At 38.8% G+C, this 27,658-nt stretch overlaps 1 protein-coding gene across 1 annotated transcript; it reads right to left on the bottom strand.

The window, feature by feature from the left end:
* Positions 1 to 219: 219 nt before the first annotated feature.
* Positions 220 to 27,647, bottom strand: HSD17B3 (hydroxysteroid 17-beta dehydrogenase 3). The gene is made up of 11 exons (XM_030004176.1): positions 24,856 to 27,647; positions 22,707 to 22,753; positions 16,510 to 16,585; positions 8,848 to 8,955; positions 8,091 to 8,158; positions 6,828 to 6,863; positions 4,642 to 4,676; positions 3,511 to 3,592; positions 1,818 to 1,883; positions 1,361 to 1,510; positions 220 to 676 (listed from the first exon to the last, which is right to left on the bottom strand). Exons 1-11 carry the CDS (start codon positions 25,001 to 25,003, stop codon positions 566 to 568), a joined length of 927 nt encoding a protein of 308 aa, XP_029860036.1. The 5' UTR covers positions 25,004 to 27,647; the 3' UTR covers positions 220 to 565.
* Positions 27,648 to 27,658: the final 11 nt, after the last annotated feature.

Genomic DNA, 27,658 nt, shown 5'->3' with positions numbered 1-27,658 from the left:
CTGCCTCCTCCAGCCCATATCACATATTGCAGAGGATGAAGTCATTCACAGGCTCTGGACAGAAATACATTTTTTAAGGTTGCAGTATTCCAAAGGTCCCATGTGTACTTTACACTCTGAAAGCTTTCTTTTTTTCTTCTTCCAAATTTCTTTGCCTTTTCAGAAGAAACCAAAGACATAAAACACTCACTGAAAGCATCAAAATACACTGTGAACAAGTTTGGAATTAAAGCAAATTATTTTATTTGTGAACATCAAATAAGCGTAAATATTTGTGGCCTCCAAGCTTATGTTAAAATAGTATCATATATTTCCTAGAACCTATCTGAAGCCTACAGAAGTCACTGGAACAGCTCTAGCAAATTTTATGGTCTTTGGAAAGGGACAGGAAGGAATTTACTTAAGAGATTCACTGGACCAAATCATTTATCACTTGATATGTGATTTGGATGGAGCTATGGCTCAAACTCATTTGATTCCTTCCACATTCATACACACACAGACATAGTAAAATGCATCCTGCTGGGGTTTCACATTGCACGTCTTCTGAAAAAAAATTACTCTGTTAGGGGTTCCTCCACCTCTTCTTCAGATAACTGGTAAACGCATGCAGGACTGCTTCTTGAATTCTGTCACTGTGGAACACCCATAAAGGGACGAACTGCAGGACGCATGCCTTTGGAATAATCAAGCAAAAACAATACAAAGGCAAAGCGTTATAGAAATGTCTTGAAAGAAATTAACTGAGTATTCAGAAAGGTCATAGAAAACAGCAAATGCAAAAACTTTTACTTTATACTTTCAGTATATGCATTTCTCTTAGAGGGAAATGTTAATTCCTCTCAGTTTTCAGCAAATCTGTTCTCTTCCCTATACTTTCATTTAATGTTCATCATTAACAGCTGCCATGTATAAATATTTATTCTGTTAGCTTGATATCCTAAGGAAATGATGCTTATGTGATAGCACAGTCTGGTTTTATGTCCTTCCCCTTCCCCACTAATAACTTTTAAATCTGCTGGCCCATTTTTATAAAGGAGTAGGGGTCTCAGAAATGCTCCTACTAGGGTCGTGAAAGCAGGCAGCAAGAAAAAGGATAAAGACTAACCAGATATCAAACTGAGCTCGGCTCAAGACACAAAACTGGAGAAAGCCACACTGTGCTGATACCACTATGCTTTACTTGTGTATTCCTCCCTTCATAGTTTACTGGTGCCATATTAGCCTTAACAACTTATTCACTGTTTCTCATTTGATGTCCAACCTTAAGGTCTCTGAAATCAGTGAAAAGCAGCTGCTGAGCCCAGACAGCCTTGGTTCAGCCTTTGGGACCCATTTACACAGTATCAAATTCAATTACCAGCATTTCATGAGCTAAACATCCAAAAATCTCATCTCCAAAGGTGACATAATCCAGTGATTCACTAACAAACTTTTCTGCTGTCTTTGTAATAAGCCCGGGTTTTTGGTACATTGTCATCGGAGTAGAAACACTGTAAGGAGCCACTACCTAAAATAAGAAATCATAATAATGGTGTAATGTCATCTAACTTTTACATAAGGCCATTCACTCTGCAGAATCCCACAGCATCTGACAAATTGTAACACATCTTTGCAATGGATTAAGGCACTATGTGGGATAAGTAATGGTACTACGGTGGAATAAGGAAAAAAGCTGCACACAGGGAGGAGACAGAGCTTTGACAGTGTCACCCAACACTTCCCCAAGGTTGTCTACACTATACAGATTTAGGCATCTGAGATATTCTTGAAGAATTTGTTAAAATTAAGGCAAATACAGCAAGATATACCATCACCTGTATGATAATTCCCTTTGCCTTATACTCTGCTTGTAGTGCTTTGGAGAAAGTGCTTATAAAAGCCTAGGATAAGATAAAACAAAATAACATTAGCATAGGAAACTAAGTACTTTCACATATGCTCACAAATATGTGTAAGCAGGTGCTTAATAAAAATGGCCATCATACAACCTAAGGCACAGTGCAGTGGTGAAAAACATAGAAATGAACTTTTCAAGACACATTTTCTTCTGGTGCACACGAGCAATGGCAAGATTGATTCTTTATCTGCACCAGAAAAGATGGAGCCTGGCATTGGCCCAAGCCAGACATAAAACAAGTACTACTGCAGACTGGACTGAAAGCTTTGTCACGCTTATGAAAATGCAGAGATATAAATACCTGAGTCCCATTTATTCTAGCTATTGTTTCATGTGGCTCTCATCTCTGGCTGACATCTACCCTCCCAGTTCAACACTTACACTGCTGTATCTCTTGCAATAAAAAGAGGAGCAAAATACAACTCATGACTTCAGTGTATACCTATTAGCATAGCCTACAAATATGATTTTCAAAGTCAGGTATTTGGCAATTTGGAGGGGGGTTTGCAGCTTCAACCTTTAAGGTTTACCTTTCTTAGTTTTTCTCCACACCATGAAGAGTATGCATATACTAACTTCTTTGTGTAAAAGTTGAGTTTCTTCTAAGACTGGTTTTAGCAGTTAGAACTTTGAGAAATATTCAGAAACTTGACAACGTTAGATCATTCCTCTGTAATTAGAAATATAAAACTCCTACTAAGGAGAAAAAAATGACAGTTTTGAAGCCATCACTTGACACGTCTTACAATTTAAATACCAATAGTGTTGTGATATTACATGAAACATCAATCTGCTGACATGTAAAATAGTTTCCTTTCAGGGCATTGCAAAAAAAAGTCCATTAAAAAAAAACAAAGGTAAAAAATAGCCAAGAATGAAAGAAGTCCAACAAATGTACCATATCACTTTGAAAAAACGTTGACTAAACTTTTTAAAGGAGCTAAAATTGTCTGATTTGAATGTAGTTCAAGTTCTGAGTAATGAGAAACTTATGTTAAAAAGAGAAGGAGGAAATGGAAAACTAGACTTTCTTACCAAGAATAACTAGCTTTTTCTTACCAAGCTGAACTTTAGCCATGTTCAAGCAAATATTGTTAGAATTTTTCATCGGAAGCAAACCTGAGCTGAGCAAATTGCTTCTGGAGTTTCAGTAAAAATCATTCACTCCTCATTTTTATAAGCTCTGGGGTTTTAATCCAGAGCAAAATTTCAAAGTGAAATCTATGAAGTCAGGCAACGCACCACCCACTTACCAGGAATTTTATTCTTGGTTCCATAAGCAAAACTGCATCTACAGTTTTGAGTAAACTAGCTAAGCCAGCCTGGTAAAAGTCATCATTTCCCAGAATGAGGATAGGTTGTGAGCACTGGTATAATACTATTTAATCAAAAGCAAAAATGTTCCAATCATCAGATATACCTTCAGCCAGATTTCATTTACATAGCTTCACTGATTCTTAGTTCTCGGCTAGTGCTAATTTACATTACTTCATTATTTCAGTGGAGCAACACTGATTTATGTCCTGAAAACCTGGACCTGCATTGCTGATACAAACACTTTGGTAAACATTTGATGGGGATTTCTTTATAAAGCAATGTGAAAGACTTACCTTAGAAGCTGAGTAGATTGTGTATAATGGGCAAGGGAAAGTACCCAGACCAGAGGACAGATTCAGAATAAGACCTTTCTGTCTGAAATTTAATTTGAACAGTTACATTCAGTTTACATTTGACAGTATTATAGTTAAAGCCTGCACAAGTGGAAAACAACTTCCCCCTGCCCGCCGAAGGCATACCTCTCCTATTATACTGTACACTACACTTTCAAAGGATCCAATTTTTACAGTTTAGTTAGGTGCAATTAAGTCTAAACCAGCTAGGAATAATGTCATAAATGAAATTTAAATGCCTAGTGCAATCAGAACCATGGAAACATTGCACATGCTATTGTACATCTTAACAGAGAAAAAAATGCCATCAGAGGAAAGATTTTATGTTTCTAAGTAATTGGTAGGTCCCCTTTGCTCATTAGCCAGCACATTCTTTTTCCTGCTCCATGCATCTGTTATTTTAGCTTCCCTATTCACAACTCCCTGTACAAATCACTAAAAACAATTCATTTAGCAACAACCAGGAAAAAAAAAAAAAAAACAACCACAAAACAATTAAAGAGTAAGAGCTTATTTTGTTGCCAAAACAAAAAGCATGCACTGGCCTCTAAAATGCAGTAGTTAACAATGTTTTCTAGAAACTCCATCTGAAGACCTTAACTTCTGGTTTGAGGACCCCCATGTCTAAAATACACATTGTATTAAAAGGAGAAAAAGGATCCTTAATTGCATAGCTGAATTAATCTCTCTGGGACAGTACAGGTATTTCCAGAGCTTGAAAAGTATTATTCCAAGCATAGCTACCACTCTTAGAAGAATATGACAGTATATTCAAATGCTGCTTCTTGCCTAATTAGACCCATCAGATGTCATTTTATTTCTGCAACACCTGCATGTTTTTTACTGCGCACAGATGTATATTTTATATTTTCTGTCTTGTTCTACAGTTGACTGACAATTTGTGGTAGATCCTATCATTCATTCACACAGCACTAACAGCAACAGAAGAAACCTTACTGATTGACATAGTGTAAAATGCAGAAGTTAATAATGAAAAAGCATAGCTACCACCAAATAAACTGGCCTTAGCAGCTAAAAGCTATTGAAAGTTCTAGAAAAAATTATTTTTACCTTGTCTCCATTTGTTTCAAAATTATTTTTGTCATCTGTAAGACAAGTATGTTAAGAATTATATCTATTCTCCCTCTTTCTGATTGCATTTTTCAACTGATCTTGTTTTATTCACAAGATTTTCCACTTGCTCAAGCCCCAGACACATGTATACATATGTTCAAATAGCTAAAATGTGGCAGATTCAAAGTTTTGGAAAACATTTTCAAAATGCTAATGGCCTGCAAATCATCTGAATTTTTAAAAAATTCCAAAGGTTAGTCTTCCAAGCAGTGAAAGTCTTATGCTTATCCAAAGATTTTCAACAGCATCTGAATTTCATCATTCTTCAATACTGAATCATAACTGTAAGGGAAATTCAACTTCACAGCATTTTTGTATTTTCACTTCTGGCTCTACCTGGACCAGAAATAGCAGAAAATCATGAAAAGACAACGTTTTTTTCTGCAACCAAGAAGAGCTTTAGGATCTTTTTGATGCTCATTGTTTAATCATCTATTCTTATTTTAGCAATAGACTTAATCACACTTATGATTTTTAAAGTGAAATTAAATCCATTTTTAGGTAAGAAATCTGCTTCTCTTTGTTGTATTTGAAGAGTATTATTCATAGTTACCTTAAGTCCCTAGGGAATTCATACTCATACTATTGACTTTTTATAAAAACACACATAATGTATGAATCTTCTCAGGATAAGAGTGTGACCTAACTTGTAAAGGGCAGTAATGAAAAATAGTGCAAATGAATGATGCAGCTTAATTCAATCCTTGTTAATTCCCTATTTTTTCAGTAGTGTCATTGTGCACAACAGCATAGTAGGAGCAGGGTGGGGTTCACAAGCTTCATTTTCAGAAAGGTTAACAATGCAGCTAGGTCACATCAGCTTGGGTGAAGGGGAATTTCCAAATAAAGCGGAAAGCATGGGAAAAGGTCCTGCTTTTGCAGTGCTGAAAATCCTGCTAACGTCTGTGTAGCTGGGAATAGCTGGAGCTCGGGCATCCCGCTGCAAGAAGTGGTGAGCAGGATCCTACAGGAAATCAAGGCAGAGAGGGGAGAAAAAATACCCAAACAGATATAAAGATGATTTGGACCTAACCATGAGGAATGCTTGTTAGGAGCATGATTTATTCTTTGTATTTTGGAGGAAGGTGAATGAATGTTCGTGAAAGACTGAAAACGACATGGCTGCAGCAGAGGGGGATAGGAATCCCCATGCCCTGGTGAAGCAGAAGAGGTTGATTCTCAGGTATGTGTAAGCTGGGAAGTGATAAAGGGAGAAACCTTTTGTATCCAGACTGAGAGGGTACAAAATGTTCGCCTGTTTTTTTGTGAGGCATATATATGTAGCACTCAGATATTGCAGGTATTTCTGTTCTTTTGACGTATAAATAGAACAAAACCTAGGAGTAGGAAGTTCACCAAACTACTTTATGGAAGAATTTGTTTCAAATGACTGATATTACATGATTTACTACCTGAAGTCATTAAGCAGCAGGACAAATTTTGGATGTAAAGTTTGCTAGCCAAAGAAAGATGAACATCTGTTGATAATTTTCATGTCATGTTTAGAAAGATATTAGCCAAGGTTGAGATGAACTACAAAGCTTTTGTTCTGCTCTTATTCATGTTACCATGCTGCTTGCAAACAGCAGAGCAATACAAATCTTAATCAGAGGTGGAAACCATGAACATAACTGTTCTTGTAAGGGAAGTAGCCAACGAAAATTAGCACCGAGAGGTAACAATACAGAATTAGGAGTCAGCTCCTTCAGTTTCTGTCCTGCCCTGCTACAAAAATATTTTTGCAGAACAGAATTGTGACAAAAAATGCAAGTACAGTGCAAAAAGTCAAACTGCAGATCTTCCTGTCTTGAAGATTTTGATTCTGAAACAAATCCCCGTTTACCAAAACTAACATGTTTTTGCAAAATGTTTCAGCTGCGGTGTAACAATGTGTCTCAACCAAGCAACTGTGTTAAAATGTTTTCAGTCAGCTCTAATAAAAATATTTCATGGGCAGGAGACACAGATGGGGTCCTTAAAATAATGCTGACAATCCTGCTGAAAATTACTATCTGCTGATAAATTAAATGAAAATACACAGGAAAGCTAGCTGGTCATTCTCGTGAGGCACTAATTTTTTTCCAGTAAAATACATTGCAGATAGATGCGAGTGTGTCACATACCTTTGTAGCAGAAATAATGTTGCAGTTGACAAGGTTCTGCGGGAACCAAGAAAACACTAAGTTCACAGTTAACACACTCAGAGAGTTTGTAGCTTATCTAGGAAACAAAGCTAGCAATTCCAACTGGAAAGCTTTCTAGCAAGGCAGTAAGGCAGTTGCTTTTAGAGCTGCTTAGGTTGCCCCGAGTTGTCACTGACTGTGCCTACGATGTGGGGCACTCGAAGGCAAGTAAGTCCCGATGAATTTTATTTTAAACACGCTGTTCAAATCTGCATTGCATCCCTTTGATTCCGTGCCCTCCGTTTTGCCCAGCCGCGTCGTTGCACGCGGGGAGAGCTGGAAGCCCGGTGTCCAGGCAGTGACGGCACCAGCAAACCAAGCTGGCTGCACACAGACAACAGACTGCAGAGGTGCCAGGCAGAGACCGAGTGGCTCTCGGTGACAGAGGTAGCCCCTCCGTGCAGTGAAAGCACTGCCATGCAGAGATAGCCCCCCAAGACCAGAAACCAAACACAAGTGGTAGCAGCGGCAGCAGAGATGCCATCATACGGCGGCAGCTCTGAAGGGAGCAGCCTGCTTAGGGATCTCTGATTTGTGATAGATGATGATATATAGACTGAATGGATCCTGAGACAGGATCCTGCTAGCAGGAGACTCTCATTTAGAAATTCTGGGGGTTTTTTCCATGGCTAATACTATAGAGGTAAATAACAATAAGGCAGTGAAAAACTTGATCACATCCTCCATCCTGTCAAATTATTATACATGTATAAATTAACCCCCCCCCAAAGTAAACTGTGTTTAAATGAGGTTTATTTTTTCTTTTTTTTTCTTCTTTTTTTTTTTTTTTTCCACATAGTTAAGCAATGGTGTTCCAAAGGAAGTAAGTTTTAATAATACTAACAAGAACCCAACACTTCAGCTATGGCTGTGACCAGGCTGGACCCCATTACAATACAGGTGAGCAGTGAGCCAGAGTGGCTGCTGATCCCTGGTACAACCAGGCCAGCCAGCTGCGCTCTCCCCTCTATCGCTGGGTGCTTGCTGCCACTGGGCTGAAATCTACTGTTCTTTTTCTCTTGCAAGCTCCTCTGAGCATTAAAAACAAATCAAAATATGCTTCTTCAGGCCCAGTTCTTTTCCCACTCAACTGAATAGTTAAATACACACTGATTGTAGCAGAGGCAGAATCTGTCCCTTGTTAAACAGAATTACAATTCCTCATTGTTGTATTGGAAGTAGAAACCCACAGAGTAATCCTACCTCATCTATGTCTGGTCCATTAAGGAAACGGCACGGAAGAGGATTATGAAGCATTCCAACATTGTTAACTAATCAAAAGAAATATAATGATAAGAACCAAATCTAGACAAAGCACATAGTTCAACCAGTTAAACAAATGGCTTCTCCTTGAGAACCAGGAGCTTCTCACTGAAGTCACTGACACTGATCAGTGCTGACTTCAGGGAACAGAAAAACAGTCTGTTGCTACAGTTTGGAGTTTTGTTTGTTTGTTTGTGCTTTGTTGTTGTTTCCTTTGTTTCACTATTAAAGGATGATTTTCTCCCGCCCCCCCCCCAAAAAAAACCCCAAACAACTTCCAAAACCCCCGTGTTTTCATTGTTGCTGCATGGCTTGTGCCAATTAGTGTTAGCCACAGGCTCTTTTCAGATTGAATATAAGAATTGCACGTAGCTGTAAAAAAAAACAATAGTGAAAATTAATTCCTTGATGCCAAATAGGGAAGAAGTCACCCCACAAGCTGGATGCTGCTTATAAAGTGGCAGAAGAGGTTTCACAGTACAGAAGCCACTGCACAGAGAAACAGGAAGCTTTTGGAGAATCCTAACTCACTTTTAAAACTTGTTCATGATAAGTAATGCTCAAATGCATTATGCAGCTATATGCTTGATTTTAACTGTTGGCTAACAAGTTATTACGACACATCATTTATACAATTCTCTGTTTAATACACTGCAGCCATAAAATACTCTTCAATTAACAGACCTTAATGACTCACCCAGAACACCAATATCCAAGCCTTGCAGACTTTTTTCAATATTCTCATATACCGAATTTTTAGTGAAATCAGCTTGGATAACCTTCACCTTTTGACCTGTGGCCTGCTCTGTAATTAAGAAAAAAAATTAGAAAACCCCTTTATATCTACCCAGAGAGAGGGGGAGCTGTAATTAAGTAATGAGAGAAACAATCAGATGTCTCATTTAGTAATGCTGGCTGTACAGTAAGCAATTGTTTCAACTTTCTTACTTTAAGAAATATTACAACACAAGCAAAACATGCACAATGTACCCGGTTGTTTTCAGGGAAATGACCTGGCAAATACAGGATGAATTTATGCCCTGAAATCAAATGAAGTCCCCTCACAAAATCTAAACACCATTTGGTCATTCAGTAAGAACCCCCCCCCCCAACACACACAGCCCCCCAAACAAACAAACAGAAATAAATAACACAGGACTTCTACCCTGGTTATCATAATATTTATAAATGAACACTGTCAGCATACATTAGACAAGTGAATGTGGGTGCCAGATCCTCTACATAAGCACAGTTTTGCAGAATGGTTTAAAAGTGTTTTCATGTATAAGGTGAACATTTTAATAAGCAGAACTTTTCTTTTTACATAGGAGGAGTGGAAAACAAGGCTGGATGTGATGAAGTATTTTCTGCATTATTTTCAAACAATTCCTCTGCTGTTTTGACACTTGCACTCCCATAGACTGAACCTTCCCCAGGATTTTGCAGGACTAAAAGGCTCGGAGGTGGGGGGGGAGGTGGGTGCGTATAGCTTAAATTTTACAAGGTCAATTTACACAGAAGGGAAAAGGAAATGTGTGTGATTTTTCCAGTGTCATTGCTATGCAGGAGTGGAGCCCAGCTGTACATTACCATTTTTCTCAGCAGTTGATTTATTGCTGTTCATATTTTCAATGAACTTTCATGAGGAAAAGAGGTAAAGGCTCTTATTTACTCATTTTTAAAACCAAGATTCTCCATTAAAGGGGCCCAGTAAGGTCTCTTCTAACTAGATGTTCACATTGTAAATTCTTGCTACTAAACCTGCTTTCAAGTTTTATGAGCAACATGAAATCCAGATGAAGTTTGCTGAAAAAGTGATAGGTGAAGCTTGGAAATGTCAGTAGACAATTGAGTTGCAGACTCAGTGCAAGTGGCAGGAATTCAGATGAATGCGGTTGGCAGAAACCCTGCTTTGGGTCCTGTTTGGGAAACCATCTCTGCTTGTTTGGAGCCTGATTTTATCATACAGGCGACAGAGAGCATTGCCTTGAATAGGAATCAGACTCACTGATTTCTACCCAGAAATCTTGCCTCATTCCTTGGTGTGCATCAGAGCTTAGGAAGAGGCCTTGCACCAGCTCCCACAGGAGAGCAAGGCTAGCAGAAAGCTGGCTTTGGGTCCAGCAGGCCAGTTTCCAACAGAACAGTGCCTGAGTTGGAGGATGAGAGAAAGTTTCTCCCTTCCTGTTGTTCCTCCTTGTCCCTCGATACACTGCAAGTCTCAACCACCTTACGCCATTCCAGTAATGCAAGCAGTCTGAGGAAACAGCAAACACTCTGACTCCAGACCTGAAATGCAGGCTGTGTCTTACGTGCAATTTTAAAGGACATCTGTCTCCATGACAGAAGAAAGGAGGAAGGGGTGCCCTTTTTCTTGCCCTCTTTCCAAGCTGCGTTTGTGTGTATGAAAGGGATGAAACACCCTTTGAACCTTCAACCTATAAAAGCAACTCTAGTGGCAAATGACCCCCTCGTGGTCCCAGGCTGGGGGAATGGTACAACTATAAAGAAAAGGACATTGTGAGTATAAATGCAGTGAGTGGGAAAGAACAGAGCAACAGCTGGAGCAGATACCTACAGTGACCTTCTGACTGAAGAGCTCTACAAACAAAATGAGACAGTCTTAAAAAGTGTAGTGATGTCGTGGCCATCTTTCTTGCGGGCAATCAGAAGGGCAGCCAAAACTAGAGCAATGTAAAAATGGGTATCAAACAAACCATTTGGTCTTTCTCCGCAACCCCTTGACTGTACAGAACTGTACTGCTGCAACCAGCACTGTCAGCCAACAAACAAGTACTCCAGGTGGCTTTCCTCTCTCATTTGAGAATAAAACAATGTATTAAAAAACAATAAAACTATCATGCTGATAAATGAATTATCCAGGGATAGCTCTTCAGAAAACAATAACAATTCTGGAAAGGAGAGAGCCAAAAAATAACTTTCAATGTTTCTTATGTCTCTCCCTCTCTGTGACAAAGATTTATGAGAGTCTTTGAAGACACAAGCTATTCCAACTCTTTTAAAAAGTCCTAAGTGTGCCAGAAGCAAAAAGCCTAGGTTTTCAAACACCAGGACATGTTATTGTCTTTTTTTAAAAATGGAGAGAAAAATAATTTAAGAAAAATTAAAAACTCAAACTGAGTTGTTTAAACTGATGTGTTATAAAATATATCATTAAGAATGATACACCTAACTCCTTCTGAGCTCAGACCACTTGGGAATCCCACTTGTCAGATAGGATAATGTGCTGCCTTTTGAAATTTACCAAGAAGAGAATAAATCAGCATGAAGCATGAAGCTGGTTAGGACATGCAGTCTGCCAGAAACTCTCCCTTTCTATTTAGAGAGTTATGAATATATTCTGAAAACCTGAGGTAGCAAACTGAATGCCTGATGACACAAGAACTGATCTTTGTGGAAAGAGGTGACCCTTTTGAAGTACTACAGCAAAATTTGAATATGAAGAGAGAAGCACTCAGGCTAAGATGGCATTCATATTCAGTGGAAATTTGCAGAGAGGAGAGCTGAATGAGAAGTTATTTTAACAACAGAAAAAGGTTAAAAAAAGATTTAAGACTGGGGAGAAATGGAAAAAGTTCTGTTAGATTATAAAACACAAGTTCTGGCTACATTTTGAAAGTCTCTTGGAGAAATGTATCTCCTCAGAAATACAAGATAACTCAGTTTCAGAAATAACAGGAAAATAGAGAAGAAACAAAAAGAGTGAGGGTAAAAGCAGAACTGCAAAAGATGACAGAAGATACCAGAGAACACAAACTCAGTGAAACAAAACAAAACAAAACCAAAACCATGGGAATTGCTAGTAGTTACTAGAGCACTCATAAAATTGGTCAAGGCCCTCAAGTGCTCTGTTATGTAGTAGTGCATATTGGGAAAACAGTCCTGAGCAATAATGCTTTACCTCAGGGGATCAGCAAGACACAACAGGCATTTTTAACAGCCTTGAGAACGAAGGAAGGATATGCCAAGTGGGTTGTTTTATGCTAGTCAGTGATCTCAGCTTGTTACCTGCTTTGCTCAGGAAGGGCGAGAGGTAGAGGGCCCAGTAGAGCAGATTGGAAACTGAACCTGTAGCAGGTGGGACAGCTAAATGAATTGGCACCTTCACAGGTCTTAGTGGGAGCAAGGTACAATTTGTTCTCAACTGTGTGGGATGATTTTTTTATTCACTGCTTTGTTTCATGTTAACAGGCGTAATTTCAGGAGGGAGAGGTGGATAAGCTACTTCCTGCATCACCTAACCCAAATTCATTAGCATGCTCAGCTAGTTTAACTGGTACAGCTGTATTTTCTACTGCTTTCTGAGGATCACACACCTTGTCTTTCCTAAAATACAGATTTATTTCTTCTCAATAAAAAAAAAACAAACCACAAAACCGAACACCACCAACAAAAAAACAACCCCCAAATCCAACACTAATCCCCCTAAAACCCTAAAAACCCCAACCACCCTTGTTGTCAATAATTTTTATGTCTTACAGAAATGGCTTTGTTTGTTTGTTTTGCATTAACAGCCAAACAGTACAGACCCCAGTCATATAAGTAGATTCTAAGGTATAACTTTTCAATTAGGACGTAGCTCTGCCTGTACAGCTTGTCAGGAAATGTAGGCAAAAGAAATAAAAAAGAAGTGCATTTAATAGCATTTCATCATTTCTAATCTCCTGGTATTACGGTTTGATCAATGTTTCACAACCACAGTACTAAATGTGTTAAATGAGCAGTACAGATGCTGTAATGGTGCCATGGTTTAAGCCCAGCCAGCAACTAGGCATCACAGAGACACTTGCTCACAGTGGCATGGGGAGGAGAATCAGAAAAAAAAAAGTCATGGGTTGAGATAAGAACAATTTAATAACTAAAGTAAAATAAAATATCATACTAACAATAATAATAACAAAATATAATTGTCCTGGTTTTGGCTGGGATTGAGTTAATTTTCGTTCTAGTAGCTGGTATAGTACTATGTTTGGCTTCAGTATGAGAATAATGTTGATAATACACTGATGTTTTCAGTTGTTGCTAAATAGTGTTTATACAAAGTCAAGGATTTTTCAGCTTCTCATACCCAGCCAGCAAGAAGGCTGGAGGGGCACAAAAAGTTGGGAGGGGACACAGCCACTCACTCATTTCCCCCCCACCGAGTGGGATGAGGGAGAGAATCGAGGAAAAAAAAGTAAAACTTGTGGGTTGAGATATGGACAGTTTAATAGGACAGAAAGGAAGAAAGTAATAATGATAATAACAATAATAACAATAATAATAATAAAAGGATTGGAATATACAAAACAAGTGATGCACAACACAATTGCTCACTACTCGCTGACCAATGCCCAGTCAGTTCCCAAGCAGCGATCCACTCCTTCCAGCCAACTCCCCCCCAGTTTATATACTGGCCATGACATTCTATGGGATGGAATATCCCTTTGGCCACTTTGGGTCAGCTGCCCTGGCTGTGTCCCCTCCCAACTTCTTGTGCACCTGCTTGCTGGCAGAGCATGGGAAACTGAAAAATCCTTAACTTAGGAGAAGCGCTACTTAGCAACAACTAAAACATCAGCATATTACCAACATTATTCTCACACTAAATCCAAAACACACTGTACCAGCTACTCAGAAGAAAAGTAACTCTATCCCAGCCGAAACCAGGATAAATGATCCTCTCTGTCTACCCTCCACAGGACTTACTTTGTTATCTTTTATCTCATTCTAAAAGAGCTTTGCAGTCTGAGTGGATGGAAATCTGGTTTTCAATTCCAGTGCTGCTTTAGAGAAATGTTTTCCTTACTGTGGATTTCTGCCTGCTCCAGCTCTGAAAGCTGTTCTCACGCACACCTGTGCCCCACAGGACTTGGAAAGCTAAACACTGAGGTCTCTGAAATTACCCACAGCTTAGACTCTTTTAATTTCTATTTTTTTGGTATCCAAACTGAATGTGACAGTATGATTAGGCAAACAATATCATCAGTTTGAAAAGGGAGGCAAGTCTTTTAATTATGGTGTCCAAGTAACTGCAAAAAGATACATGGTGTAGCTCTTAAAAAAAAACAAAACAAGAGCAATGTGTCCAGTCCTGCAACAAATTTACAAAGCCTACAAGAAACTTTTTTTCTCTCCCTCTCTATGCCTTAATCTCCTCGCCTGTTAGTTCACAGTAATGATAGCTGCTTGGAGCGAGCTACTGCTTGTTTAAGCAGTTTAGAAAGAAAAAGTCAGTGAGGGTTAGAAAATTTAGAAAATAGTGCAATCATTCTGGTTAAGTTTCTGCTTCATTTTTGGTTTCTGTTGTTTATTTACTCACATAACAGCACAGTAAGTTTAACTTTTCTTCCTTCCCAATGACTGCTTAGCTTAATTACAGTAAAGCCTGAGTCTGAAAATTGGAATCAGTGGAACATTTCTAAAGCTTTAAGGTAAGCCCACATCCAGAGCTCCCTGCTGATTTCAGTGGCCTCCAGGTCAGATACTCTATGCTCTTCATCACTGTATCTTCCTCTCCTTACTTTTGTTTGTGCCATCTACTTGTTGTTACGTACTCATTTCCAACCTGACACAATAGATAACAGAAGAGTCACTCTGGGCTTCAGCCAAAACCCACTGAAAACAATGGAAAGATCTCACTGGGATTTGCCACCAGTTTCAGAAAACTTTGGGGAAGACTCTTTATGCCCACAACCCAGCTGAACATAGCGCGGGAACCTGATCAGTGTAGCCTTTGCTCCTGGGGTCACACCATCCACCTCTCAGCACCTTGGATCACATAGATAACACTGCTGCAGTCAGGGAAGCTTCCTCACATGCAAAAAGTCACAGGTCACTTTTGCACAAGGTGTAGGAGTGTTTCCAAGGTAGGCTATCTCAGCAGTACCTTCCAGGACGTGAAAGTCCTTCATTACATGCTGCTGTGCAGTTCAGCACAGTATGGCCTCAATTAGGAAGGTGGCCAGTGGATGGCCTTATAATAAATTACAGTGCAGAGGAATTGACAGTATGTCATCTTTCCAGCCCTCCACCACTTTTTTTCTACTTAGCTATGTTAGTTTCAGGAATCTTACTGTTTTCATTCTTTGCTTCTGATTGTAACTTACAATGCAAAGAAACTATAAAAACTCTTTAGCCTTTTTTTCTTCAGGTTTCTATTATTGTAATTCTTTAACATTTAGCTGCAAAGAAATGCAACAAAGACACCAGACCTGACCTAATTCCCACAGAAATAATTTTTTTATGGCTGTTTACTTGAGAGGTTAGTGTGGGCCACAGTCACATTGGTCTCATAGATACAACTGCTTATAGGGACTATTTAGGGAGTCGGTGCTTTCCTCCTCTGATACCCCTTGCTTCCCAAGGGAAAATAAACCTATCCCTGGAAAAAAAGGGAGGGAAATTGGACAGAAAATTTCAGGGTCCAATCTTTGATTTTGGCAGCTGCAGGTTCAGAAGTTACAGACTTTTTCACCTACTTCAAGTCTGCCACGTATCTGCAAAGAGATGCACTGCTCTCTCTGCAGGTAAGTATCCTGGACCTCATACTCTGCAGAGTCAGCTGCTAAGCCTGCTTAAAGGCAAGTCTTTCTGACAGAGGTGTACTCTTGGAGTGACACGTGCTTAACACAAGAATCTGTGAATCAAGGAATCTGGTGGATAGAAGCCATGTATAGAAAAAGAGACAGTGGGAAGAATAACCTTGATTACATCAATCTTTAAAGTTAACGGAGGGTATAAACTAATTTGACTCCTAAATAAATCCTAACCGTTGATCTTAATGTATTGCAACAAGTCATTCCCCAGAGTAAATGGCTAATTTCCTTTAAAGAAAAGAAAGGGAACATTGATTCTAAAGACACATTATTTTTAACTGCTTTATCAAAAGCCAAATGTAACTCGAAAACCTTAAACAAACAAACAAACCAAATCCAAACCAGGTACCTTGATATCATTTTTACTCCTCCTTTGCCATGTTCCAACAACTAGCCTAAAGGTAACCTTATTTTTCCAAGCATAAACTGTTTCATAGATCCCTCCAACAACTCTAGTATTACATCCTCTTTGCCTGTATTTACAGATTTTAAGGGCAGATGAAGCAGTAAAGTACCCACATTCACTTTTTTTATTAAATCCATTATGCTTTTTGAATGATAGCTTATATTTTTAAAGCAATCCTTAACTAGAAGGGTTCAAGAAACACAGTAATAGCAAAAATTGGAGTAATACCTAGGGCTATATCTGTAGCAATATCTGGAGCCCTACTGTAATAGGTACCGTACCAAGGGAAGAGACCATCAGATCCATGTAAAGCCAGCCTGCTAAACAGGAGGATAAATTTGAGGCAAACACTTACCAACTTCAGAGGCTACTCTCTGCAGTTTTTCAAGAGTTCTGCTTATCATAACTATATTTAATCCACGTTTTGCCAGCTACAGGAGAGGAATATAAAAGTTGTTAGGAAAGAGTAAGGTGACGAGAATCTTTCCATTTTTTCCAGTTTTGCAATAAAAGCAATCATGGATTTTTTAAGTTGCTTTTGTTCACCTGTCACCTGCCTAATGGGTAGACAACAGATATTAAAACCAGGCCAAACAATAATCAGTCTTCTAACAGTCTTCCAAAACATCTACTTCACTGTATAATCTTGGACCCTTACAAGAAAAATATGCTGGACAACAATCAAATCCCAATAATATGAAGAAAAATAAATAATCTGAGCCAATTTCAAATGAATGAAAGTCTGCAGGGAATGAAAGCAACATGAAAGTTCCCAGAAACACATTTTTATTTCTACTTGGATTTGGGACGCCGAATATGTTGATGACTTCCCAGCCATTTTACAACATCACCATCCACCCTCACATTTTTTATCTGGAGGAAGTAGATTAAGCATATTGAATTGAAGGCTCAAGAGTTTGAAAGGATTTGGACTTTGGACTTTATTCATATTTTAAAAATAGAAATAAAATCTGACACAGGTCAGATGTATAAACTTTAACTTTTTTCCATTAGATGCAAACTAAAACAAAAAAAAAAAAGAAAAAAAAAAGAAACCAAGGAACGAATGTAAAGTCCCTGCATCAAAACTCAAAATACAGTATGTATGTATACAGTATGTACATACAGAATGTACAGAAATGTACATTCACAAAGATGCTGGCAACAGTTGAAGTTTATAGCTGTGAACACTATTTAACACAACAGTCCATTTATAGTCAGTTTGGTATTACCATATGCAGAACAAATGCAGAACAAACAGAGAATGGTTTTCTCCTGTTTTCCTGAGGCCTCCCATTCCCATCAGTTAAAGAGTTTTAGGCAAAGCCTGAGAGAGAAACATGGCTCCAGATTTTGAAACTAAGTTATTAACAAGTGGAAGCCGAACAGAGTTGTGTGCATAAAGAAAGATAAAGCTGAAACTAGAAAAATGCCCGTGAGAGCAAGGAGAAAGGGAGCTAAATTAGTCAGCACAAAAGATGAAGCCAATGTCACCTGAAAGTACCAGGTTTGCTTAGAAGAAGAAACTAACCAGCAAAGGCCACACACCAAAGACCCATTCATTTCCATAGCTGACTCCTCACAACGCTTTCTCCTTAAACCTATTTGAGGGAAACAGTTTGTCCTGTTGGGCTCTTCTGAAACAATGCACAGAATGTTAAGGAATAAGGACCTGTGTTCAAAAATTTGCTACACCTAGAGTACAAGGGGCAGACCACCTATTAAATGCATCAGCTGCAACCACTTGCATTTTCAGCACAAAGACCATGCTCACAATTCTGTGCTTTTGGAGATCGTCTAATGTAATTGACCAGTGCTCCAAAAACAGGTGCACAGACTTAGATGCTCAGGAGTTCTGAAAGCTTGTTTTAAAGGCTCCATTTGAAGTTCTCAGGAAGAGAACTCTAATTGCATACATATTGGCAGATTTCCCTTTGTCCACAATGAGCTTGACTCAAGCTGTTTCCAGTCGGAGACATGGTCTCTGTTTCAATGGTCACATGCTCCTTTCTGCCATTTGGGGGTGTTTGGATGGGAATTATTTTAACTTTGTGCCTTCAGACCCAAGACCAAATATCAACCATGTCATATACAAGACAAAAACAAAGTTCTGCTTCACTGGGCTTCTCAGTATCATCTCAGCTATGTGTCTGTATTTCATTTGGTAAAAAATCCCTCATAAAACCTAAGTAAAAAATTATTCATGCTGCTAAGATTGCATTGGATTTCAGCTAAAAGCACATGTTTGTGGCAACCTAATAAAATGATTAACCATTGGGTGAGAGGACTCTCCCTTGCTGCTGTACACCAGACTAATCAGAAGTATAAGGCTGCAGCAGCTATTTCTCAAGGCAAAAGAGGCTACACACCTGAGCACTTCTTTTGCTTCCTTACCCACATAGAAAACGTGCATCCTTTTCAGAAATAGGTTTCGTAGGACACTGCAACTACCGTGAGATTTAAATGCAATCTCAACAAACAAAAAGAACTACATTTAGCAAAGAATTTCCTGGCTATGCACGGGAAAGGTTAAATCAGGTTTAACACTACCACATTTCAAATAAAGGTAACTTTTAGGGTAGACGACTTTAGCACAAAGCATTTTCTGAACATGCAAAGGCTTTAACGTTAGAGGATGGTATTTCCCCTCACAGTTAAGAATAAGCACTGGCTCCCAGCACTGTGTAACATGAACCTGCTTGCGTTAGGAAATCCTGACTCCAAGTGGCAAAGGACTAAATTGCTCCTGAACCTCAGTCTGCCAAAATGTAAGATCATCACCGACTCCCGTCATAACGAATTATGACAACTTGGCATTTAGAAATGGGGCTAATAATGAAGTAGGATCAAGCAGGATCTGCACTCTGGAATCTTGCAAACTCATCGTTAAAAAGTTTAAACCTACATTAAATTAGTACAAAGTCACTCTGTATTTTCTAGCCTGTTTTTGCAGCTCAGTCGAGGTGAATTTTTAAACAATAAAGCTTCACGAAAGGCAAAACACAGGTTTTAGATTCAAACCATGCATGTAGCTACTACAGTTACCCTGAAAAATTGGTTATACTCTACATGGATCGTTAGATGTAATAATTTAAAATCCCTACTAATGCTTTATGGAATCTGTAGCTGCCTACTGTAAATTTCTACGTATTACAAAAGAGATTCTTCTCTCTTCTCCAGGATTGTGCTGATATGGCCTCAGTGGTTGAGCCCTTTTCTTTCCTTGCCTGGTGTTCAGACCAGTAGGGTCTCTATGATTCAAATCTTTCAACCCTTTTTGGTGCAGCAGACCAGGACTGAGATGACAGGGCAGAAGGATTCTGCAAGCTTTCTGCTAGCTTTGCACCTGTGCAATGCAAGTAGAAGAGCAGTATTTCCAGGAATAAATCCAAGAACAAGTGGAGAAATTAGAATAGGTTTGCAACTGGAGCAGGAAAACTCATATCATATTTAGCTTATATTATACTCACGATTTCAGGAAATGAAACAAAGGTTTAAGATTTGAGAAACTGTTGTATTAACAAATGACCGCAGTGCCTGCCTCAAAATGGTCTGCTAAAGCATTGATTAAACACAAGCACTGGCCTGACTTGTAAGAGGGTTATGAACTATTAACAAAAATGGTGACCATGTAAGCCACCAACATCCTGCTTGTGCCCTGACATCAGATGAGAAGTGTGCAGAGGCTAAACCACAAATCTCTGAGTATGGCATGACCTCGCCCACAAACCCAGTATGTCTGAGGTGCTAAGTCAGTAACAGATGTCAAAGCACATCTGTAGTTATTACATCAGATAAACAGAACAAACAAGACTGCACCAGTACCTGAAACGCTAACAGTTGAGTAGAGACGTGACAGCCTAGCAGCACCATCGCAGTTGACTTGTTTTTGTTCCTTGTTACAAGTCTGGTGAGTCTAAACCCCATCAGCCCAAGACCTAATGGACAAGATCTAACAGAAACCTAGCTTTTGAAATAAGTATAGAAAACAAGATCCAAAATGTCAGTAGTCTGACATCACAGCAGTCATTTAAAAGGTTGGGGTCTTTATGCTCAAGAAGACCAGTCCTTCAAAATCACCCTGACGTGCTAGAAATAGAGACAGAGCCTTTGTGGAAGCCTGGACTTCCATGCAGAAGAGTATAAACTCAAGTTCTGTGTGTGCTTGCCTCTCAGTACAAGCTCAGGAAACTATAGGGACAATAATTTGCTCTGAAAAGTCTGTGTCCTGGCATCAATAAAGTAGTGTTCTGAAACCTCACAGCTACCGGGCTCTTTACACAGCCCCAGCAAGCTCTTGAGATTACAGACTTTGCAGAGACCTGTATCTAGCCATAAGCCTTGGCAATAAGGGTACTGAACCAGTAAATATTATAATCTTTGCCTGGACCTCAGTCTGCTGGGTTTGACCCAATGAACCACCTACTGGGAGTTCCACATAAAACACCAAACAGAGAAAGGCACAACACACTAGCCTTCCAAAACACAAGAACTGCTCTCCTTAGTCCCCTGTCCCATATACTATCAACAACTGTGGAGCCTTTACATCAGTTGTGAATCATTATCAGCCCACACCTGAGCTCAGGATGTCAGAAAGAATTTCATCACTTGGTGTCGGAGCACAAACTCTAGAAGAACAGATGCTGTGGCCATCAAACAAGGCTTGCCTTCACATCAGCCCGTAACACCAGAGCAACCTATGCCAGAAGAACATCAGAGAATTTTGTATCCTGACACCAGACCAGCAAGACAGCAGTACTGAGCCAGAAACTCCAAAGGCACAGAGATATTAAAACAGCAGGGTCAGATTTATTTATCCACAAGCCACACACAAGTGTGTGTTTTGACCTCAGCCAGAGAGATAAAGTGCCAAGCTTTGAGCTCATGTGGTGTGGCCCTGGGATCTGCCCCACAGAGCAGTAGCTGAGCGCAGCTTCAATCAAAGGGACCACCTGGGGAGGAAGGTACATCTCAGTGTGGATAAAGATGGCTCTCAGTCATCCCACAAAAGCCAAAAATAATGAGCAAATGTTCCACAAAATCTAGCCAGTTTCAGCCAAGTTTTTTTAAAAAAAATACAGTAGTTTTATTTTTTCTCATGGTATAAAGCAACCATTCACATGCTATAGCTAGTCTTTTAAATGGGCTTTACTCTTGCATAACCCATACAGCACAAAGGAAGCAGAACAATGACAAAAGCTCTGATCTAGATATTCACAGGTTCCTGCAGCCTTCATATGGATAAAATACCACCAGATGCTCACACAGAAAGTTAGTTCAGCAAGCTGTGTGTACAGGTGACTACACCCAGAGGCGTGGTGTTAAATAAATGTTTAATTTCTGATGATTCCTCTCCCTGTCTTGACCCCATCCCATTCTCCTCTGACCTATGTATTCATCAGACCCTTCCCATTTGCTCATCACTGCAGCAACTCAGTGAGCAGACAGAAGGCAACATTTTCCCTTCTCTCCCACAGGAGAGCTTGTGATCTTCATCAGAACTATGCCAAATGTTAAACTGTAATACCTGGTATTCATCTTTGTGCTTCCTACATTCAATGCATTTTCAAAAGTAATTATTGTATTGCCATTCCCAGAACTGAAAATCATGCGGTAGGTGCTTAAACAATGCATACACTTGAAAAGACTAGCTTAAAAATCCTGTAAATTAATTCAAAAGCCAACTCATTTTCCTTTCCTGTTAGACAGATTTTATAATTTACGAGCAGAAGGCATCACATCTGAACTCTTGCACATTACAGGCTGCTAGTTTTCACATGGTCGCCTGAGCTCTGATGGAAACAACTCATATTTCATTGCTGTTTAGCTTCTAGAAAGGGTGCCAGTTTTGGATGAAGGCACCAAAGAGAAAATCTACCATTCAGTCATTATCACTAATAGCAAGGCTGGCACAAGACAGTACAAGGCCACCCTGCCTTGAGTGTTGATTAGCACAGGTGAATAGAAAGGGACTGCACAGCAGCAGCTACAGGGGCAGCACAGACCTCCTCTCTCCTCCTGCAGCCTCCTAGAGCTACCGATTCTTAATTAAACCATTAGGTTTCCTGATAATTTCCGTAACTTGTAGTTTATATTAACTTATACAGATTTCTCCTTTATTTGTTGTTTCAGATACATCTTTCAAAATATGTTTGAAAGTATAAAGGCTAGAAAATTAAATTTTGTATGTTAATGCTGGACCACCCCACTGAAAGTAAAAAAGCAGATTAGCTGCAAAACTGGGGAAAAAAGGACAATTTAGGAGACTTCCTACCCTGGACAGGCAATGTGAAATCTTTTGGATTACTCATTTTATTTCCTTGGTCTGATAAGACCACTGAGGCATCAATGACTTTCCTCTGAAATGCAGCACCAGCTTCCTTTCAGAACTTGATTAATGCTATTCTGCACATACAGGGGCAAAGGATTAGCACCATGTTTGTCACAGTGGCTTTGAATCCTAGAATAGTTTTACTAACTTGCAGAGACTGATGAAGGGGTAGCAATTGCCACTTTGTTAAAATAAACTTAAGGGTAAGTAATCTATCTTACCTCAAAGGAATACGCTTTTCCAAGCCCATCTCCTGCTCCTGTGACCACTGGAGAAAGTAAAAAGAACAAGGATCACATTTGGAGCTCTTTAGCTTGTTCTTTCTCGAATTCTTTAATCTTCACCGTCTGCGTTTCTTGAACACTGCAACCTAAATGTTTCTACTGAAGCACAGACTCAATCTTTTTAAAAAATTTTTTCCTTGTGACCTTTTCATCTTTTTGTTACTTCATTTAGCACTTTTTGTTACTTCATTTAGCACTTTTTGTCTTCAAAGCAAATCCGTCCCCACAGTAACCTATCTGATGCAGTAGGGACTCTTTATTCTCATTTTCAATGGAGTCAACAACAAGCAACAAGTCAATTGCCTAAGAGGCGGCAGAATTTTCTTCCATATACATATTTTACAAGTTCTGCGTTGCATGTTTTTCACTTATATGCTGGTGGAAGAATGGTAGGAAATAAGGACTAACTGATCACCAAAGCTGATATAACACTTTCTCACACATGAAATCTGTCTATAAGGAAACATCACAGCAAACTTACCACCATCTATAAAACACTCTTCTTTCAGAGCTGTCCTACTTAGTTTACCTTTGGATTTAGTATTACTGGGAAAGTAAACAAGCTTTGGCATTTGTAAAGCACTCTGAACCTTAAGTGTTACACAAACAAATACCGAAAAGGAACTACAGAAATAAAATCCTTATCACCTTAGAAAGGAAGAAGAAATAAATGAAGTGGGAAAGCACTAAAGCAATTCCAAGGTAAACCTGCTAAGTTCAGAGCAAATGGAAAATGAGTCAATATAAAAAAAAATGTGGATTAAGGACTTCTAAACTGCAAGAAACACTGGGGAAAAAAGGTGATTTTGAATGGTTAGGGTTTTGCCAACAGAAGGGTAATTACTCTCTCATTTCACAGAGAAAAGAGACCCCTCAGTGAAGCAGCAGTGGATCTTTAGCCTTCTAGCAGACCTGCAGATGAAAAGCAAGAGTCTGTTGGGAAACAAGCTTCCACCTGCCAACTTTAATTTTCATGATTTTCAGGATCTCATTTGCCATGTGATACAGCAAATCATCCAAGCCTTACGAATTTTACTGGGCCCAGGAGACTTTATGTTTATAAAAAGGACAGAGCATAAAATGTCCATTAAAGGAAATAAGTCTCCCAACCTGCAGTGGAAACAAGGATTTTTACACAGAAAGTTCCACACACTGCTCCTCACCTCATGCACAGAACGGAGGCCCTTGCCTCACTTAAATCAAAATGAGACCTATGTATTGCTTCAGAAGCAGCTGGTATTCAGGCAGGTCTCCTGTACAGGGGTGGATTTCATTTCTTATTGATCCATGGTGAGATGTACTTATTAAACATCTATCCAATCCAGTCACATCAAGTCTCTAATGCGGGGGAAAGGAACAAAGCACAAGCATACCGGGTCACTTCTTAACAAGATGCCACTGTCAGTGACATCTGTAGCCCAGGAACTCAGAAACTGTAGTACCTGCTCATTCTTGCTTCCTACTGATAACCTAGCAAGCTTAAGAAAAACATCAATGATCACTAGGAAGAAGAGTTTATTAAACATTTCTGTTATTTTCTAAGAATGTGTAATTTTTGTTTTTAAAGTAGTTCCAAGTCGCAGCCTTTGAAGTTTTTAGGCTAGAGTAGATTTGGCTTGTTAATGATACAGTCAAGGATAGGTGACCCATTCAGAAAAAACACACTGCAGCAACATCACTGGGAACAAAGAAAAGTTCCTTTGAAAAGTAGAGACCATATGCTAGACATAAACTAGTTGCTTCACATATCAGAAAACTGAGGATATAGGCACTGCTATTAAAACTAATGCATTTGCAGCAGAGAACAAACCTTGAAGTAGGAAAAGGGAGAGAATTCACACCTACACACCAGGTGTGTGAACTGTTACCAGTTTGACTATTTTGCCATTCTCTCCAAGTACACAAAACCTTCAGGCTCATAAACTGGAAGTTAGTAGGAGAAAACAAAAAGAAATTAAGCAAACCACACCTAGAGGAAACTGTGTTTTGTTCTGAAGGGACAGCGTAAGGAAATGCAAGAAAAAACATTCCTGATTTGTAACGTAACAATCCACCACTCAGTTATAAGAAGGTAAGTTTCCTTTACCTGCCCATTCTCCCAGCGATCGAAAGAAAGTCTGAGGCAAAGCACTCCAGATATGTGGGAAAATATATTTCATAAATCTGATGCATTTTACCAGAGTACAGAAACAGATAACACCCCCAGTAAGAGTGAGTAGCTGGAACACTTCCATGGTGAATGAAGGCAGTGAGCTAATACAAATCAGTCGCTCTCACCCTGGGAAATGCCTCTTTCCAGCACACTGCTAGTCTCTGTGCACTGGCAGAGAAGTGAGAAGTCTAATCAAATCACGTGGTTTTCTTTTTCCAAGGAATGTCCAGGGTTTAGATTAGAATAACATCTCTACATTACCCCCAGATTTGTAAACTGCTGAAAAAATCCAAACTACACAATGATTTCTGGTGCGTGCTTTAGAGGAAAGGTTTCACTCCATTTCTGGAAATTACCCAAAAACAAAAAGAAAAAAAAAATTATTATTGTCATTGTTTAGGATTGATAGAGACTAAAGATAGGTCTAAACCAAAACCCTGGATAAGAATAATCCAAAGCTTGGGGATAACACATATCAGCACTACCTCTTACGGAGAAGAGTTAAACTCTAGCCCAGACATTTCCAGGGCAAGTTCACACTGAAACCAGAAAAACAGATTTATTTACCAATTTGAAGACAAAATAATAAAAGGTTACTAAAGTCACCAATTCATTCTAGACAGAGAAAGCAATATTATATATAACTTTTCAGAGGCTTCTGAAAAAAGGTTAGTATATTGCACCCATTTTACAAATGGTGCAACTACAGCAGTACAGTAGTCTATTAACAAGGGAATAGGACTTTCAGCTTTTCTGAACAAAGTATGTTTGAACTACTATTAAAGTTGAGGACATGTATCAAAACCTTAAGGGGAAAAAAATACTTACAAGAACAGTATCTCACTGCAAGACAGAGATGAAATCAATTAAATTCAGATTTCAAGTGATTAAAAAAATTTTGTAAAGTTAACATATAGAATTTCTCAGGGAAATCACAGAAACAACCTTTACTCTTCTTTGCAGTGGCAATCTGAAACATTATCCATTTTTCAAAGATCAGTTTAAACTGGAGGAGAGAAACACTGATGCTTACACATGCACTTAGGATAAGGTAAAATAAAATTTGTCTATATACTTTAATGATATTCTTCCACTTTTAAGACAAGTCATCCCTAAATATGCAGATGCATTACAGAGAAACATGATGTCTGAAATCACAAGAAATGTAACACTAACTTATCTTGAACAAGAAGATATAAAAATCATTACCATCTTAGCTTAACAACAACCCAGTTTCCTCACACATAAGCTCTCTTAAAATTTCACCTTGTTTTACCCCATAAGTAAGGCCAGTCAAATCAAAAAAGGTCTGAATATTACATTTCCAAAAATATCTACAAGCAATCACAAATTCCCCAAAGAATCACTCACTATTCAAGGAATACTTTAAATTTTAACAAGTTGCACTGTGTTTTTCATATGCAACACTGATGCTGAATACCTCCTTTCAATGGGAAAAAAAATAAATCACTTCTATTTGGTGATGGAGTCAAAACACAAAGTTCCATAGCTGCCAGTCTTCTTTTTTGCACTTCCATCTCTGCCCATGCTCCCTTGCCATTTTCTTTTCCAGAGGCTGGTAACAAGTCTGAGATAAGCCTACAGTACTTGATGGGCCTAGTATTTGTAAATCAGGCCAAGATACTGAGAGGTAAAATATGAATGTGAAGCATTGCTCATCCAACCCAGTCTAAGTTTTTTTCCTGAGCTATTGCTTCTCTGACTTTCACAGGAATCACTGCAAGAACTTTACACATTGCATGGGTAGAAAGCTTCTTCGGGTGACCACTGTACTTTTTCTCTCTTAATCTCACTCCATTACAGCTAGCCCACTGCTAAGCAATCCCTACAAAATTAAGAGTATGAACAGATTGATGCACAGTACAATATTCCTTTCCAGTCCAGTTACCATTTTTAAGTTTCTTTGTATGTTCCCTTGTTAATACACCTTGCCACCTGTAGAACTTAAAAAGTTTTAAAAATATTGGACTGACTTCTGAAAATCAAGTTTTGTAGCTAGCAACACGTAACCGCAAGACACTTCTGTGAGGGAATGTGACTTCCAGAAATCCATCTAGTATTTCTTAAAAGTAACTCACTTACTGATCCTTTAAAATATGTATTCTGAAGACTAATGTTTTCTCTAACCATTTTTACTATTTTTCCAAAAGAAAGAAAATGAAGCTTCACACAGCATGAGTCATCTAGTTTTACAACTGTTTTAATATTTCATTAAGCTAATATGAAATCCATAGAAAAGTAAGGACTGTCTACAGATGTGTCCTAAGAGAAATGAGTTTTAAGTTACTACCTTACTGAAAAGACACAATTACTGAGGTTCTGGATGAAATAGCCATTTCCTAATTGCCTAAATTCCAACATGACAGTTGTGCCTGGCTGAGCCCTTTTTCCCAGAGTTTCAACCAGCAAATTTACTGGAATCAACATTATCTCCGCAGATACAGAAGGAAACAGCAAGTGACTGAAGCTGAGTTGCTTTGTGAAAGGATGCAAGCACTTGGAAGTTCTTCTAGATAGTACCTACTCTTCATTATTCCTAAATTTATTTTTTAAATTATTCTGAGTAATACTATCATAAAGACTGTGAGAATCAGGTCTGTATTTTAGGTGAGAAGTCTAAGTTTGAAGCACTTTAAAAACATGACATGAACAATGAATTAAATAAAATAACTTCCACTATAGTACAGAATGAACTAATGAAACTACTTCAAGTATA

The sequence above is a fragment of the Aquila chrysaetos genome, chromosome Z (assembly GCF_900496995.4).
Source record: "Aquila chrysaetos chrysaetos chromosome Z, bAquChr1.4, whole genome shotgun sequence".
Taxonomy (NCBI): domain Eukaryota; kingdom Metazoa; phylum Chordata; class Aves; order Accipitriformes; family Accipitridae; genus Aquila; species Aquila chrysaetos.
Note: the sequence above shows the minus strand (reverse complement) of the source record. Positions and strands in the feature narration are given on the sequence as shown.

Bases quoted from the DNA above. Each gene is read 5' to 3' on its own strand.
- HSD17B3 (XM_030004176.1), bottom strand. From the start codon at position 25,003: ATGGAAGTGTTCCAGCTACTCACTCTTACTGGGGGTGTTATCTGTTTC. The intron at 8,159-8,847 runs GTGAGTCATTAA...TCTTTTGATTAG, and splicing joins CTTGGATATTGGTGTTCTGG to TTAACAATGTTGGAATGCTT. The intron at 677-1,360 runs GTAATTGAATTT...ATTATTCCAAAG, and splicing joins GTTTAGCTCATGAAATGCTG to GCATGCGTCCTGCAGTTCGT.